Genomic DNA, 17,205 nt, shown 5'->3' with positions numbered 1-17,205 from the left:
CAACGCAGTGCTTGCTCATATATGTTTCTCTGAATAAAAAGGCTGGATACTGGGAAAATACACTGAATAAAAAAAGTCTGGTTACGTAATTCATGCTCTGCTTGTGCGTCAAAGAAATACATATCTTCCTATTAACCAAGACTGAAAAAACTGTCAATATAGATAAGCTCTGTTGGGTAAATAATTTAAATTACATAACAGTTAAGTGACAACTATTGGAACCTTAAGAAACAATAATAGATTATACAAGATTATTTTAAATGCTTTAGTTCAGCGTTCCCACATTAAAAATTGCCTTCTTAATATGAAAATCTTAATATGGTTTCTTCGGGGAAACTACACTGCAGCAAAAAGAGGATGTGTTGAGCCAACTGATATGATTTTGCACTTACAATGGGTATGATACTGGCCTTCAAACTGGGTGGTGGGATTCATCTGCCCTCTAGTGGTGCAATATCGTGTTGATAACTTGTAGGTTAGTTTGCATCCAGACAATAAGAGTTTTGACTTTGGTATCTGTCATCTGTAGATCATGATAATCATTCATCATTTCATTCCAGTGTTGCACATTCCTGTTTACCTTAGAAATACAGACTTGAAGGCATTACATAAATATCAGGGGCTTTCCAAACATTTGTCTTGTAACATTAACAGATAAAACTCACTTACCGTGTCCGCCATCTGCTCAGTAGCAGTGAGTGTGATATTTGATGTACTTTTTCAGTGAACTTGATATTTCCAGACCAGTGAATTTCAATGTCATTGTTCAGTTGCAGGGGTAAAGGAACTGTCATCATTCATCTAAAATTAGAAACAACTACTTATTACTGTCATTTAATTAACAGTTTACCCAAAATACTTATCATTTACTAACTTAATAAAACTCTCACGTTATGTTTTGGTCATTTTGACCCAGAGAGGATTTTTATAAAATATATATTTTTTTGATATTTTTTTACTAATGTGTGCAGAACACTACAGTTCATTTATGTAAGTTAGGATAGCAAAATAAAGTAAACTGAAACATATTATACCAAAAAATTCCTCATACAGTGGACTACCAGTAAAACTAATAAAAATTTGGGATTTTCAGACACTTTGACCTGACCAAGTGTTTTTCTTTAATTGCTAATATAACCATTTTACACCACAAACTCAACAAAATTATGCACTGGTATTATTTAATTGTGTACTTAAATTTAAAGGCCTAATTCATTTGTGAGACAGTCTAACAGAAGGATGCCACTATCAAGATGTCATATATGTTCTTGTCATATTTTATTTACCATTTTCTAAACTGTGATAATGCAAGAAATGTTGAAGGTCTCTGAATAAATTTCGTTTTGACTGTAAATTGCATGTACATTTCTTGTATCGCTTTACTAAATATTGGATTTATTTTTTTAAACTTTTTTGTCCCCAAATTAACAAAGGTTTTGCATTTCTTTTTGGAACTGATTCAACATAGGCCTCAATGATCTGAAACTACACACCTCGGTTTGAGTGAACACTGCCAATATTATCCACAAATAATGCTTTTTTAACTCTATAGGTACAATAAGGTGTTTAAGCTTAGGCCTACAATGAGTTAGCTCCAAAAAGAAATACAAAACCTGTGCTAACCGAAAGAAAACAAGAAAAACAAAAAAAGACTGCATACAAGATTTGGTGATAATATGGCATAATGAGAGATTTAAAAGGCTTGTCATTTTTGATTGGGAACCCCAATTTTGTAAAGGATTTAAATGGATATTAAACAATTAAATATCACATCATTGCAACAGACAATGCTGAATGACATTAAAGAGAAAGCAAGTTTTAAAACGTGACAGGAAAGCTGATTCTCATACTTATCAGTTATCAGGAATGCAGCATCCAGACTTTAATGCACACCCTGTTTTAATTGCAGTTTCTGAAAGCAAAACAAGGTGTGGTGTAGATCATCACAATACATACCTGACAGTAAGAGTTAGAAGAACCAGTTAAGTCCACAAGCCCTAGGGATAAAGAATGTGGTGAGTTTCATATTACAAACCGACAAAAACTGTTTTTGGATCCAACTGCAAAACATTCATGTATGAAGCAGTGTTGTGGGACAGCAAGTTACAATGGCCAAAACAAATCGTAGTGGTAGGAATTTAGGCTTAATATCACATTGTGACAGTCTCTAAGCTTTACATTTCCACCGAATTAAATTTAAAACGTCAACATATCATTTGTGCGCCACTAGCGCCACAGAAAGGAACTGCAAAAATAAACATTTCTTTTAAACTATCTTTATGAATACACCGCCCTTCAGGCATTTATAGATCAAACAGATAAGGCCAAGTATCAACTCAAGCCATTGGGCAAGCAGTGTTGAAAAACACTGGAATATTTATGGAAGGATTTAGAAAGCTATCAGCAAAAGAATAGTTTTATTTGCTTTTTCAGTTTCTAGAATGACATTTTGGAATGTAAAATACACTCTGAAATAAACTTCATAGTAATTTGAAGTGGACTGATCTGAATGTCTACACACTGTGAATGGAGTGAGCTGTCATCTGTGACTTAAAGATGGCAGGCCTGAGGTGAATGTGTTCCCTGCAAGCTTCTCGGCTTCTGTTGGAAGTATCAAAGTGAGAAATAGTACGGGTGGTTTAGGAAGTAATATATCAGGCCGTATGCCAACCGGACGTGTGTTGTTCATTCCCACTTGTGTACACAATGTAAATATCCTTCTTAGCTAATGCTAGTCTCGTTACAGTTTAAGGAAGCATATGGGTTTTACAGACAGCGTACATGCATCAATTCAAAGGATAATAAACTGTTCAAAGGAGGAAAATTCAGTCAGACCTGAACAATTTCCCATAGACACCACTAAATATTTAACAAAAAAGGTAATCTGATGTGTGGTGATAATCCAACATGATTTTTTTCTTTATTTAAATCAAACACCTAGCCTTCCATTGGATAAAGAAAAAAAAAAAAACAGATGAAACTTGCTTAACTGGTCAGACTGGTCGTCTGTGAATGTCTGAGAAGGAAAAGTAACAATTTCGCTAGTAGGGAAACTATTTATTTCACTCGTAGTCTTTTTATGCTTCTTCTGTGATCCTGTGTTCACTGACAGTTTCAATATTTATCCTCTCTGAACCAACCCTTTATTTGTGGCAGCAAACAGGATACTCTTGGAGTGTGCGTACTGCTCCTGGTAAGGTGAGTTTTATTTTCTGAATGAAACATTCATGCTCTTGTAGGCCATATGTAGTGCTAAAATGTGTAACAAGCCTTTGGTATGTCGATACATTTGTACAATGGCGTGCACAAACCTCACTTAGGCAAAGGCGAAATCGCGGGGGTCTGGCACTTGTAGTCTCCCTCAGGTGAAATCGCATTCGGATCTGAGGGGCACTTAAGTACGACGAGAAAAAGAGATTTTTTATAGTAAAAGATGAAAATGAACGCCACTGTTCGTCTAATAATTATCGACTAGTTCACTGTAAGACAAAAGATTATACGACACAAATGTGTTCTGCACAAATGTGTATGGAAAGTGGCTCCAAATGAGTTTTATATTTTCTGGTTTTAAAGGTGTTTGGGCCTTACTTAGAGAGTTAAGAACAGTTTAGCGAGGCGGGGCGACTAGCTAGACTTGTTAACCAGGCTGTTTGTGTGTTTGTTTGTTTGTTTTCAAACAGGGATGTAAAATAATGAGACTATTTATAATAATAATAATCAAATAATTTTATGTAACACATTTTTAAAAGGTTTGATTACTATAAATAACTTAAAAAAGTCATTATGACTGTAATTATTAGTATTATTATTTTTATGTGACATTAGGACTAATAGTTTTTCTGTTTGTATTTTCTTTTAGAGACCAAACACTTACATTCTGATTATGGAGAGGAAATCATGCTGGTCCCTGATCCTGTGTTTATTAATATTTGGGATCATGGGCTTGGTGGGATATATACAGTTTAAAAAGGAATTGCTGAGCAAACTATCAAATGAAGTAGAGTTCGTAGAGTCAGAGGTGAGAGAAAAAGAACTGGATAAAAATAACTTTGGTTTAGCAGTTGAACACACACAGCAGGAAATCGACAACGTGGATAAGGAGGTCAAGGGACTTCAGGATGAGGTCGGGAAATTGAACTCAGCTAAGGAGGAACAGGACAAAAATGTTAAAGCGTGCAAGGATTCAATAGTGAGTGGAAAAAAATATGGTGCATAAAAATGTGCATAATTGTATGCATGTATATTACACATAGTGCTGTAAAATATTTTCATATTGTTTGAAATGGGCTGTGGAAAGCAATGGCACTCATACTAACAACTGCTGAATTGTCAGTAACACAAGGATACACAACATTACTGTCAATCAGTTCAAACAGTGGTTAAAGTGAATAATTAAAACAGGTCGCAAGCAGTCTTGTATATGTATTCATTTATTTGGTTGTTTTGTTTTGGCATCTTTAGCTACGAAACGTGACACGTATCAAATATAGTTTAGCTCTGTTCTCATTTCTTACCATCTGCCTCTGTTTTGTGTTTCATAGGCGGGGTTGAGTAATAGCATTGCGGCCGTGGAGAAGGAGAAGAGTGACATCGAGGGTATATATTTGACTATGTTTAACAAGGTCCCCCCCAAAAAAAATATAAACTGAAAATTAAGCATCTAAATATTTTCATGTGTAGAGACCCACTTATACTGTGTGAGAAAATTATTCTACAAAATGTAACAATTCTAGAATATTTTGATTATATTAATAATACACATTAATGACACACACTATTTCACATAGCAGATGTTTACACATGCTCCATAAGATAACTGTAATAATAACTGATGACCCCATTCAAAAGTTTACATTCCCTTGGATCTTAATACTGTGTGTCATTACCTGGATGATCCACAACTGTTTTGTGATAAAGATAGTTAAGATAGCATTTTGGCTTCATGAGCATCAGTAAATGTTAAATTAAGTATGCTTTAGGCTTAGGTAAAAAAAAAAAAAAAAAACTACTAAAGAACAGATGTTTATAGTTCTCTCTCTTGATCTTTTAAGGTCAAAAACCTAAATGGAGTGAAGAAATTAATGGCTTTAAACAGAAGCTTCAGGATCATAGTCCAGTCTGTGCCTTTGTGAAGGTCACTGCAGAAGACCTCAAGAAAGAACCTACCTTAAAGTGAGTTTTTGAAGAATTTCTTCCTTCTAATTACTTATATGAATCTATACATGATAGGAATACTCATCACCAACATGAATTAATCTTGAGCTCAGAGTTTGAATTCATTTTAATATCTGTATTTTCTTTTTGTTGCAGGGAGCTTTGCCCTCAAATTCAAATTACAGTTAAAGTATAATTGGGACAGAATACCAGCAGTCTGAATTCAAGACAGCATTCTATAGCAGGAATTCTAAATTAAACAACAGATTATCTAATTGAAAAGGGCTTTTCTCAAGGAAAAGTCAGTGTGATTTGTAACTACCATTCAACAGCTTTAAAATGGTGGACATGTACATTGCTTCCAGAAACTGAACTACCTGCATCTCTGCAGTAGCCCTTATGATGTAACCTTAAATTGTTTTATAAATAAGTTTTTGATTATAAATTGTCATATTATTTGGTTAAAATCATCTGCTAAAAGAGTATGCTAATGTATAGAGACTCCACAGAAAACTGAAGACTACTGAAATGAAAAATGAAAGCATGCATACATTTTGATTAATCATGATAGTTGCTTCAGTATCAGTTGTGTAGGTTTGCATCTTCATCACTGCTCAGTGGATGACATGATAGTGTTTAAAATGTCATATACTTTATATTACAACACGTTGCTAAATTGTACTATGCTATTACCAAAAGACAAAAGATCTGATTCTTAAGAATTCTACTTCTGTGCTTATTACTTATTCCCTATCCAAAACCCCATTCCCTGTCTGTGTAAAATAACATTATAAATGATTTATAAAGTGAATTATAATGGAAATCAACTCCAAATATATAATATAAAACAACAGCAAAAATATTTCTAAATATTCCTTTTTGTTTGAATCTGGTGCACTAATCTATAACAACTTCACACAAATACAGGTGATGAACTAAAGGACACATAGAGGGAAAAAAAGCTGTAAATAATAAAGTTACAACTTGGTAACAGATTATTTTTGGTATGTGTGTACTTCGGCTGAAGATCAAATTGCTGCATCATGTTTCATGCCAAAGGGTGTTGGAGAAACTCTTTTTAATAAAACTTGAATAAAAGAAGTCCTCCACCGATTTACTGTAGAGATATTAAAGGCTAATAACTTGCATTAGTAGGCCTATATTCATACCCATGACCAAAATAACAAAAACAAAATGTTTTTATATGCTGATTTTTGTGTGTCTATCAGCTCAAACAAACCCTCTCATTCTAACCTCTTGTTCTTTGCTGCCATCTAATGGCCAAGAACTAGAAAAGCCAGTGAATTTTTATTGTGACATAATAAACTACACCGGAGAATCAACAAACAGAATAATAGTAATGCAGTGTGTTCCTTTGAACGATTTTCCCAATCTCTGTCAGAAAGTTCTCCTTGTTATTTTTGATGTTCATTCCAGCTTTCTCCGGTAGTTGCCCGATCCGGTTACTGGGGTAGGGCCATTGGAAGGTCATATAGTTATTCTTCAAACGTTTAATATCATCTATTAAAACAGTCAATTATAGCTACCCAAAGGGTAAAGTTCAACATTTGTTTGATAATTATTGATCTAGAGAGACCAGAGAATTGTACTGCAGTGCAGGGGCTGAGTGACAAACCTAGGACTAGCGTAGCAGTTGAACGCCTAAATACAGAAAAGATAAGTAAAGAGGGTTTTGAGTATACTAGGCACATAAAAGAAAAACTCACATGTCAGTTTCCAGAATGACTGCATACAAATTTTGTATATTCCTTAACAGTCTTCTTCTTCATTTCTTTTGACATGGTGATGAAGTTCTCATATTTTTCTTGTGGCAGATGTCCTGAAATATATAGCATAATTTAATTATGCACTGAATAGCACACATTACCCACAGTCTTCATTCACCTACAAGCTTTATTTAGGTAATAGAACATGTGGAATTTTAAAAGCAGCCTGTTATTCACTAATATGCTGCCATGAAAACCACTGTTATGAATCTGAGCTTGATGTTGCCATTGGATTTCCTCAAAACAACATAGCAGGTTTTCTCAGTTTCTGAGAAATGTAACTAAATGTTTGTTTTATGTCTGAAGACTCACCCCAAATGATCTCTAAAAAGAACAGATATCTTTATATTTTGCAACATTGCTGAAATGAATACATTTAAAATACATGAAAATCAAAAACAGTTATTTTTGGTCAAACTATTTATATCTTTTTAATATGCAAACCTAACAAAACCTAACAAACCTAACATCGCTCTTTCACTTCCTCCTGAAGCCACCAGTGCGATTCCTGTAAAGAGCACAATAAATGGCAGATATTTCACAAATATTTCAGCAGATATTTTGGGTTATTTCACCCAAAAATGAAAATTCTGCCATTAATTACTCACCCTCATCTCGTTCCAAACCTGTAAGACCTTCGCTCATGTTCACAACACAAATTAAGATATTTCTGATCAAATCTGAGAGCTTTTTGACCCTGTAGATTAAAGTGGTCAGGGGCCCCTAGGCTGCTCTTTGTGTGAGGCTCCCCCTTAAAGGAGAAGTCCACTTCTAGAACAAAGATTTACATATAATGTACTCACCCCCTTGTCATCCAAGATGTTCATGTCTTTCTTTCTTCAGTCGTAAAGAAATTATGTTTTTTGAGGAAAACATTTCACCATTTTTTCCATACAGTGGACTTCTATGGTGCCACGAGTTTGAACTTCCAAAATGCAGTTTAAATGCGGCTTCAAATGATCCCAAATGTGGTTGTAAATGATCCCAGCCGAGGACGAATGGTCTTGTCTAGCAAAATGATCAGTTATTTTCATACAAATAATACAATTTATATACTTTTTAATGTCAAACGCTCATCTTGTCTTGCTCTGCCTGAATTCAGTTTTTTCCGGTTCATGACAGTTAGGGTATGTCGAAAAACTCAATTCTCATGTTTTCCCTCAACTTCAAAAACATCCTATAATGCTGTTTTACCTTTTTTGTTAAGGGTGTTTGATCATCTTTGCATGTTCACTTTGCAAAGACTGGGTCGGAACTTCTGCAGTGATGTAGGATGATTCTGAAATGATTTTCGAAGTTGAGGGAGAAAATACGATTGGAGTTTTTCGACATACCCTAACTGTCTTGAGCCACAATACACAGAGTTCAGGAAGAGCAAGACAAGATGAGCATTTGAGATTAAAAAGTATTTAAATTGTATTTTTTAAATGAAAATAACTGATCGTTTCGCTAGATAAGACCCTTCTTCCTCGGCTGGGATCATTTACAACCACATTTGGGATCGTTTGAAGCCGCATTTAAACTGCATTTTGGAAGTTCAAACTCCAAACATCATATCAGTCCATTATATGGAGAAAAATCCTGAAATGTTTTCCTCAAAAAACATAATTTCTTTACAACTGAAGAAAGAAAGACATGAACATCTTGGATGACAAGGGGGTGAGTACATTATCTGTAAATTTTTGTTCTGGAAGTGGAGGTCTCATTTAATCATTATGCTTTACTGGAGAAATGTAATGCCATACATGGTCCACACACGAATAGTAAGGTGAACTGGCATACATGCATACACATTGAAACAACCAATCCTACAGTGTTATCTCTACATTCCCAGTGTGCCCACTTTATAAGTGCAGCCATAATCAAAGTAGGCTACTCTCTCAATGTTCAAAGTGCAAATAGAGGCCAAATTTTGAAGCATGATACAGAGCTATAGGCAACTACACAACCTATTATAGCCTACATACTATTAACAGTCAAGATATCGTATGTAGCCTAAATTGTGCAAATCAGTGAGTCGCTCTAAAAACGTGGGGTATTAAAATCGCGTTTGAATGCGCATGCACATTTTACTTTCGGTTTCGATTTAAGGATCGCACAAATTCTTGACCAACTGCAGCAATGAGTAATTAAAACCATTTTAAGATGATTTTAGTCAAAATGGCTGAAAAATCATAAATACAACCACTAGTAATATGATTCAGTGGCTTATCACTTTTGACAAATAGATTACGTGGTCAGTGTGAGGTGACATTGGCACATAAAAAATTTGGTGTCAATGTGTCAAAGCTTTGCAGAGATACAGCCTGAGATACACTTTGGCATCTTTCCAGCAAATTCGTTGATGCGCTAAATGAAAACGGTTTTGTATATCGACACAAAATCCATAACTTTTTGCCAGCATTGTCTGAAGATGATCTGACTTGATTTTGGTGAAAATCGGACCAACAGTCTAGGAGGAGTTCAAAAAAGTAGGTTTTCAACATTATTAAAAATGGCGGACAGAAAGTTTGGCCAATTTTGGCATAATTGATATCAATGTTCTCAGCATGACCCAAGGAATATATCAAGACCAGTTTCATTACAATATGCTAATTTAAACAAAAGTTATTAGCATTTTTCAAAATTTTATTATAACTTTTAACCACAAGGTGATGCTGGCTCCAAACTTTTTGAGTACTGTCAGGGCAAGGTGCCGGAGACACATACCAAATTTCATAACAATATGTCAATGCGTTCGAAAAATATAGCATTTTATGACAAAATTCAAAATGGCCGACACCCAAAATGGCTGACATGGGAAAATTGGGTATGGTTTGACTCGTTATGCTCCTCCAAAAGAGACCAATTTTGGTCAAACCATTGAGAAGTTATAAGCAAAAATTGCCATTTTTCATATCTCCTGACCACTAGGTGGCACTGCGCCGAAACACTGCAGGTAGCCTCCGACCATGCTTGTTATAACACACACCAAGTTTGGTCCCAATACGCCAAACCGTTGCAGAAATATAGCCTCACATCCATTTTTGTGCGCTTTTCATACAATTCGTTTGCACATTATTCGAGAACGATTTGACAAATCATTCCTTAACTTTTTGCCAGCATGGTCTGAAGATGATCTGAGCCAATTTTGGTAAAAATCAGGCAAACCGTCTAGGATGAATTTGAAAAAGTAAGTTTTACGAACTATTAAAAATAGCGAAAAAACTAAACCTTACGATTTTTAAATTTTGGTGTCCATTTGACTCGGCATAAGCCAAGAAAAATTTCTTTCTGTGCCTTACGGTTCAAAAGTTATTAGCATAAAATGATTGAAATTTTGGACAAGTGGTGGTGCTAGAGAGTTCGGTGCTTGGCCTCTAAAAATAGTCTGGCCAATCGGGGGCAAGCCTGTGCGTTAATCCACGCATGCACATGCTTCATGGTAACGTCGTAAATGTGTTGACTGACACAGAAGAGAAGAAATCGTTGCATAAAGTTGTTATTTTTGTATTCTCGTAGCTTCATAACACTATGGTTAAGCCACTGATGTCACATGAACTATTTTAACGATGTCCTAACTACCTTTCTGGGCCTTGAATGTGTCAGTTGTGTTGCTGTCTATGCAGGGTCAGAAAGCTCTTGGATTTCATCAAAAATATCTTAATTTATGTTCCGAAGATGAACAAACGTCTTGCGGGTTTGGAATGAGGGTGAGTAATTAATGACTATCTCTTTAAGTAACTAAATATAAAATGCCCCCTCTTCTGTAAGGAGTCAACAAAGAATGAATTTGGCTTTGTTGTTTTTTTTATTTATTTATTTATTTTTTTGCAATTCATTCAGGTTCATTTACAGGTTTAGGATGAAATAACCCACTAATGTATCACTGCTTTTATTAATAATAAAATTAGTTTATAGGGTTTACAAATAGCAGAATGAAATAGTCTTTGAACAGCTGAGACTTACCAGGCTACACTGTATGGCGTGTCTTTTAAGACACTCCAGAGCCAATTCTCTCCTACTGGTCACATGGTTCTTCTCTGCCTTGTTCAGTGAATGTCCGATTCTCACTGTAACGCTGCAGAAATCAAGCACAGAAAGGACTGTTCACAAAGGTTTCATAACAACTCCATCATATACTGGATAAAATTTATATGTGAACTATCTTGGATGTCATGTGATACCGCATGACTGAAAAGGAGCAAAAATGATTTCCCTGGTATCTAAAATGTATGCAGTATTACCATTCACTTTGATTTTCCTCAGACATCTGTAAAAATGAAATTTTTAAATGTTATGAATATTCAGTTTGTTTCAGTTAGTTTCGATTTGTTCTGAACTGTACAGTGACTGCTTGCCAGCATTGCTTAATTTGTGTTTTTCTAGTCTCAATGCATGAAATCTTCCAAATGCAACATTTTAGTGAAACAGATCATTGCAAACCAAACAAAAACCGGTTTTTAATTTTTAATAAAAAATTCAGTTTTAAAGGCACTTACCTTTGCTGGCAACCGTTGAAGTTTTCAAACCAAACTGAAAGGTTTTGTTTTGAGAGCAATGTTTATGAGAACAGGGAAATATAAGAGATAGTTTAGTATTTTTAGTATTTAATATACAAAACGACTTATTTTAGTACAAATATGCAATGTTTTTAGTTTCCTGAAGCCAATTTAATCAAAAGTTTTTATTGTATTAGTTTAGACCAAGCAGAGCAGGACTGACTGCTTAAAACAATAACAATGCGGTTTTCAAATCTGGATGAGACTGGTACAAAAGGATTGAAAGGATTACAATTTTGTACAGGATTCTAAATTCGGAGCAAGTAAAAATTTCACACAACTACTGTTTTTACAGTATTTTGATCAAACAAATGCATGCAGCCTTGGTGAGCATTAAAGACTTCTTTCAAAAACATTAAGAAAACACTGACCCAACACTTTTTGAATTATAGTGTACATTATTATAATATTCTATTTTAAGTTCCAAAACATTCATCATCCCTGTTTAGTTTTAGTTTGAGGAACAAGTATGTGTTCTGTGCACATCCGTCTAACACCGTTATGTGTATAATTTGGTTAAAGCCTTTGTAGCAAGAGAGGTTAGTATGAATGTGTGTGTGTAACAATATAGTGTGCAGCAGGTGTGTTTGCGTTAGCAGCGCTGTAAAGATTGAGACAAGGCAGACAATAAAAGACAATTGCACAAACACAATCTTGTCTTCCCAAACATCTCTTTACACTCGGTTATCTGAAGCCCCTGAGCTAATGACTTTATCCACATCTCACTGCCACAACAATAAACATCCAGAAAGATTTCTATGTTCACTAATGAATGACAAAGAAATACATCCAGTCAGACACACAGAGGTTGCAGGAGCGATTAGTGACGTCAAATACTCATGTTTGCATGTGAGTGCAAGTTTATGGAACACACAACAGCATGTTATCTGTGTGCATGCAGACAAAACTGTGTGTACAGATGCCGTTTAACACACACACACGCAGACTCAGACAGTGACGTCAACCCTGATGATTTAAACACAATCCGGTGAGTGACCTCTCCGATGTCAAGTCAGATATCATCAGAATCTAAAAGTTATAATGTGACCTCTGACCTCTGAAAAGGCAATGTATGAGGTAAGTATAAACCAGAAGCAGACACCTTTACAATTATGTAACTACTGAAAAAGCAACATATAAATGAAAAAAGACATGTAAGTAGTGCAATCTTGAAACAAGACTTCAATAGAGTACTAATATGCAATGTTTTTGACTGGCAATTATAGTTGTAAAAATAATATAATATAATATAATATAATATAATATAATACCACAAGACTTGTTTTAGTACAAATAGGCAACGTTTTTAAGTTGCTAAAGCCAATTTATTAAAAATGCTTTGGCAATAATGTTTCTAAAATATATAATATAATATAATATAATATACAACAAGGCTTGTTTTAGTGCAAATATGCAATGTTTTTAAGTTGCTGAAGCCAATTCAAAATGTATTAAAAATGGTTTGGCAATTATGTTTGTAAAAATACATCACTAATAATATAATATAATATAATATAATATAATATATAATATAATATAATATAATATAATATAATATAATATAATGCAAAAGACTTGTTTTCGTACAAATATGCAATTTAAATATGTTTGGTAATTATGTTTGTAAAAATACATCACTATAATATAATATAATATAATATACGACAAGACTTGTTTTAGTGCAAATATGCAATGTTTTTAAGTTGATGAAGCCAAAGATTCAAAATGTATTAAAAATATTTTGGCAATTATGTTTGTAAAAATACATCACTATAATCTAATCTAATATAATCTAATATAATCTAATATAATATAATATAATATAATATAATATAATATAATATATGCAAGGGATAATCAACAGCTTGCAGTGCATTAAAGGATTGCATTCAATGCATGGAATTTAAAGGACAAAGTGCATTTAAAATCTAGGCTAATTATTATTATTTTATTAATGAAAATCGCGGGGAAGCATTGATAACAAGTCTATGTGTGCGCGCAGTGCAATCTGCGATCTCCGACCTCTCTCTCTGAGTGTGTTTGAGTGCATCAATTAAAGCAGTGGATTAATATAGAACGTGATTAAAATCATTTGGAACTACATGTGCATTAAACGGTTTTACTGCATACCTGCCAGCCAACCAGAATCCAGTATTCAGACAGACCATGGAATAATATAATATAATATAATGCAAAAGACTTGTTTTAGTACAAATATGCAAGTTAAGTTGCTGAAGCCAATTTATATAAATATTTTTGGCAATTATGCTTGTAAAAATACATCACTATAATATAAAATAATATAATATAATAAAATATAATATAATAGAAAACCTAGGAATTTAGGTTCACCCATCTTATCAGCAGTAAAACATTCTGTGTACAAAGACAGAAAGAATAGAGTGAGGATAAACATAAATGACAGAGTGGGGGAGAGGTGAAGATGAGAGGAGAGAGATGCAGGTATATAAAGCTGCTGTGTGACAGAGCATCAGAGAGAACACATGAACACACTTCCAGACAGAAAACACCAGACGAGGACAGAGGACGGAAACAGGAAAAGAGGGAAAAGGGAGGAATCCTGAAAGGTAAGAAACTAATCTGTCTTTCTTTTTACATTATCACTTTAACAATGTGATGCTAAACAGATTTCAAAAGTCATTAAGAACATAATATGTAAAATAATAATAATAAACGTTATTTGTATAGCACCTTTAATACACTCAATGTACTTTCAGGGATACAACAGCTTGCCACTGGGGGAATACCCTCATCTTTGTACCCTCTTTACCCCTATAAAGTGTTCATAATAGTACTATAAGAGCACTTATTACTACTCTTATTTACTAATACACTTGCTTTAGGGGTAAAGAATGTACAAAGATATCCCTTTAAGGGTACTGGCCCATGGCAAGCCATTGTACATGTACATTTTTGCACATTTTATAAATGAAACCCACTTTATAATGACAAAATATTCAATTAGGTTAAAGTTATTAGCTTTCATTTAAATCATATCTGGCTTCCCTACTTTGAATATACAAATATATGCTCCATTTTACGCAAAAATAACGGGAAAAAAGGACAAGAAAAAGATGAGATGATAAATAGGAATCAATTTCAAAAATCTTTTTCTCTCACTTTGTTACATTCTGTCTTGTAAATGTCTCGTATGGAATAAATGCTACTTTTAATGACAATAAAATATTCAATTTGATTAAAGTTATTAACTTTCATTTAAATAATATCTGGCTTCCCTAATATCTATTGGTGATGTATTCAAAATACACAGCTATTTGCTCCATTTTACGCTAAATAACGGGAAAAAATGACAAGAAAAAGATGAGATAATAAATAGGAATAAATTTTAAAATCACTTTGTTAAATGCTGTCTTGTCAATGTTTTGCATAGAATAAATGCTATTTTTATCCACCATGTAACAACAACAATAATGTGATCTAACATTCTGATAACATGAACAAAGCAAAACCTTTTAAACATTTAATTAATGCCCTGCAATGAGCCATTTTGTACTGCATTTGCCTAAATATAACACTTTATTTTAAAATAACCAACAATACCACACAATCTTGTAAGTATTGGTTAAGCATACATTCATTGTAGCAATAAAATGTATTAAAACGCTCCTAATAGTAAACTTACAGTATCCTGTCAGTGAAAATGACTTAACATTATTTTGATGCAATTTATACATGCTATTAAAAACACACTGGTAGCTCACAGCAGCTGAATCCAATCATTCACACAACTGAGAATACATGTGTAGTTGCTAATTTACCCTCCATTTTTCCTTGTAGACATGCAGACAAACGAGATGAACGTTTTACTAGCTGTGTTTTGCGTGGTTAGCATCTTCCAGCTCTGTCATGGAGTATCCAGCAGTGGAGAATGCTACTTCAACGCAAAAGGTAAACTGGAATAAACAAAAAATACATAGGTTGGGGTAAATATTAACGTTACATGTGACTTAAATTGTTAATGATCACCTTTTCTCTGCAGCCAGCTGTGAACACAACGGCCGTGTATTTGACATCGGGGAGGCCTGGATAGATGACGAATGTTTCCAGTGTGTGTGTTTCGAGCCTTTCGGAGTGGGCTGCTGTGAACAGTGAGTTTCTCATAATACTTACATGACTACAAGCACTCAACATGCAGCTGATATTGGAGCTCATTGTTCTTTATTGTCCTCTAGTGGAAAGCAGCCAGTCGATTACCCGCCCTGGTGCGAGGCCATTAGAAAACCAGATTCCTGCACAGTTGCTGTGGTGATGAAGGCCAACCATAAACTTCCCTGTCTGTTTGGGGGGAAAAGCCGCCTGTGGAAATCAGAAAACGACCCGCTCTTCTAGACCGCACTACTGAATTCACTCATGCAAAACACTAATTAATTTAAAAATACGGCTTATTCAGTTTCACAATATATAAAAAATATCCACCTTGCTCTTTCCGTAAGAGTGGACGCGGCCATTTGTAAATTTTATGGCTCAGGCTTCCGGTGTGGCGTCCAACTATTTTTAGCTGTACCAAACAGCTGGTTTTGCTGCTTGGTATTGCAAACTGGTGTGTCTTAATATATTATTTTAATGTATTATCTTAATTAATACGCACTGGTTTGTAGTGCAGTTTTACAGTTTACTGCACATTGTTATTCTTCTCCTAATTTGCCTATAGCGGCTAATGAACCGGAAGTCTCACCCATACGCTTACTTAAGCGTTAAAGAACAAAGCGGATACACACAGTTCAAAAGTTCGGGGTCAAAAAGATAATTTACTTTTTTTGAAACAAGTCTCTTTTTTATATTTATTTTTTTTTAATAATTTAAATTAACAGTATTCTACTTTAATATATTTAAAAAAAAATATTTATTCCTGTGATGACAAAGCTGAAATTTCAGCAGCCATTTTACTTAAGTCTTTAATGTTACATGAAACTTTAGATTCAGAAATCATTCATGCCGTCAATCGATTAATCACATTCAAAATTAGTTTTTTTTACAGGTGTACTGTGTATATTTCTTATGTATATACAAGTACACAAGCATACAGCATATATATTAAAAATTATTCCATGTATATATATTTATATTCATATTATAACATTTTTCTTAAATATATATGCATGTGTGCATTTATATATACATATAAATATACACAGTACACACACGTAAACAAAAACTTTTATTTTTGATGCAATTAATCATTTGACAGCACTAATTCTAATATACCGATTTTTTGCTCAAGTAATATATCTCATTACTACCAATGTTTAAAATAGTTGTGCTGCTTAACATTTTTGCAGAGGATTTTTAGAATTATTTGATGATTATAAATCTTACTCACCAAACTTTTAAACCGTAGCATGCACACCATTATTTGAAATAAAACTACTGAATCTAAGTGTCACACAAGTGTAACAAACAAACTGTGATATTTTTGTCTTGAAATAAATACCAGTGACTGTTTGAAAATGTATCTCTCTTTCTGTCTGGTAACCACACTACAAAGAATTCTTAAATAAATTACAAATAACCATCTGCATGTGCAAGAAAACCAAAAGAGACCCAGATCCTGAGAAACACATGGGTTCAGTGACAGTAAAAATCATGGTCTTTATTTAAAAAAGAATTTAGGTATCATTACACAAGATACAGACAGTACAAAGTGATTACACATCATTGTGGGCTTTTCCAGTTAAAACTAT

At 34.0% G+C, this 17,205-nt stretch overlaps 2 protein-coding genes and 2 long non-coding RNA genes across 5 annotated transcripts; 2 read left to right on the top strand and 2 right to left on the bottom strand.

The window, feature by feature from the left end:
* Positions 1-653: 653 nt before the first annotated feature.
* On the bottom strand, positions 654-3,586 carry LOC127181398 (uncharacterized). Its single transcript, XR_007829774.1, has 4 exons — positions 3,312-3,586; positions 2,522-2,601; positions 1,957-1,997; positions 654-801 (listed from the first exon to the last, which is right to left on the bottom strand). It is a non-coding gene; the product is annotated as an uncharacterized LOC127181398 (long non-coding RNA).
* si:ch73-347e22.8 (uncharacterized) lies at positions 2,711-6,450 on the top strand. Of its 2 annotated transcripts, none has more exons than XM_051136127.1 (6): positions 2,711-2,879; positions 3,157-3,198; positions 3,860-4,189; positions 4,542-4,596; positions 5,052-5,172; positions 5,311-6,450. In XM_051136127.1, the coding sequence occupies exons 1-6, from the start codon at positions 2,760-2,762 to the stop codon at positions 5,348-5,350; spliced, it is 708 nt and encodes a 235-aa protein (XP_050992084.1). In that variant the 5' UTR covers positions 2,711-2,759; the 3' UTR covers positions 5,351-6,450. The 2 variants fall into 2 exon arrangements, with proteins under 2 accessions (XP_050992084.1, XP_050992085.1); XM_051136128.1 differs by lacking the exon at positions 2,711-2,879 and adding an exon at positions 2,980-3,044 and having other exon boundaries at positions 5,311-6,440.
* Positions 6,451-6,496: 46 nt separating this feature from the next.
* On the bottom strand, positions 6,497-7,651 carry LOC127181397 (uncharacterized). Its single transcript, XR_007829773.1, has 3 exons — positions 7,550-7,651; positions 7,405-7,449; positions 6,497-6,994 (listed from the first exon to the last, which is right to left on the bottom strand). It is a non-coding gene; the product is annotated as an uncharacterized LOC127181397 (long non-coding RNA).
* A 6,340-nt stretch (positions 7,652-13,991) lies between these two features.
* On the top strand, positions 13,992-17,100 carry msmp2 (microseminoprotein, prostate associated 2). The gene is made up of 4 exons (XM_051136371.1): positions 13,992-14,070; positions 15,302-15,412; positions 15,504-15,612; positions 15,697-17,100. Exons 2-4 carry the CDS (start codon positions 15,304-15,306, stop codon positions 15,851-15,853), a joined length of 375 nt encoding a protein of 124 aa, XP_050992328.1. The 5' UTR covers positions 13,992-14,070; positions 15,302-15,303; the 3' UTR covers positions 15,854-17,100.
* Positions 17,101-17,205: the final 105 nt, after the last annotated feature.

This window comes from Labeo rohita, chromosome 19 (assembly GCF_022985175.1).
Source record: "Labeo rohita strain BAU-BD-2019 chromosome 19, IGBB_LRoh.1.0, whole genome shotgun sequence".
Lineage (NCBI taxonomy): Eukaryota > Metazoa > Chordata > Actinopteri > Cypriniformes > Cyprinidae > Labeo > Labeo rohita.
The sequence above is the reverse complement of the archived record's forward strand: the minus strand, read 5'-3'. Positions and strand labels throughout refer to the sequence as shown.

Excerpts from the sequence above, each read along its gene's own strand:
- si:ch73-347e22.8 (XM_051136127.1), top strand. The coding sequence starts at position 2,760 with ATGGGTTTTACAGACAGCGTACATGCATCAATTCAAAGGATAATAAAC. Across the intron at positions 2,880-3,156 it reads CTAAATATTTAACAAAAAAG|CAAACAGGATACTCTTGGAG; the intron begins GTAATCTGATGT and ends TATTTGTGGCAG. Across the intron at positions 4,597-5,051 it reads GGAGAAGAGTGACATCGAGG|GTCAAAAACCTAAATGGAGT; the intron begins GTATATATTTGA and ends TGATCTTTTAAG.
- msmp2 (XM_051136371.1), top strand. The coding sequence starts at position 15,304 with ATGCAGACAAACGAGATGAACGTTTTACTAGCTGTGTTTTGCGTGGTT. Across the intron at positions 15,413-15,503 it reads ATGCTACTTCAACGCAAAAG|CCAGCTGTGAACACAACGGC; the intron begins GTAAACTGGAAT and ends TTTTCTCTGCAG. Across the intron at positions 15,613-15,696 it reads GGAGTGGGCTGCTGTGAACA|TGGAAAGCAGCCAGTCGATT; the intron begins GTGAGTTTCTCA and ends ATTGTCCTCTAG.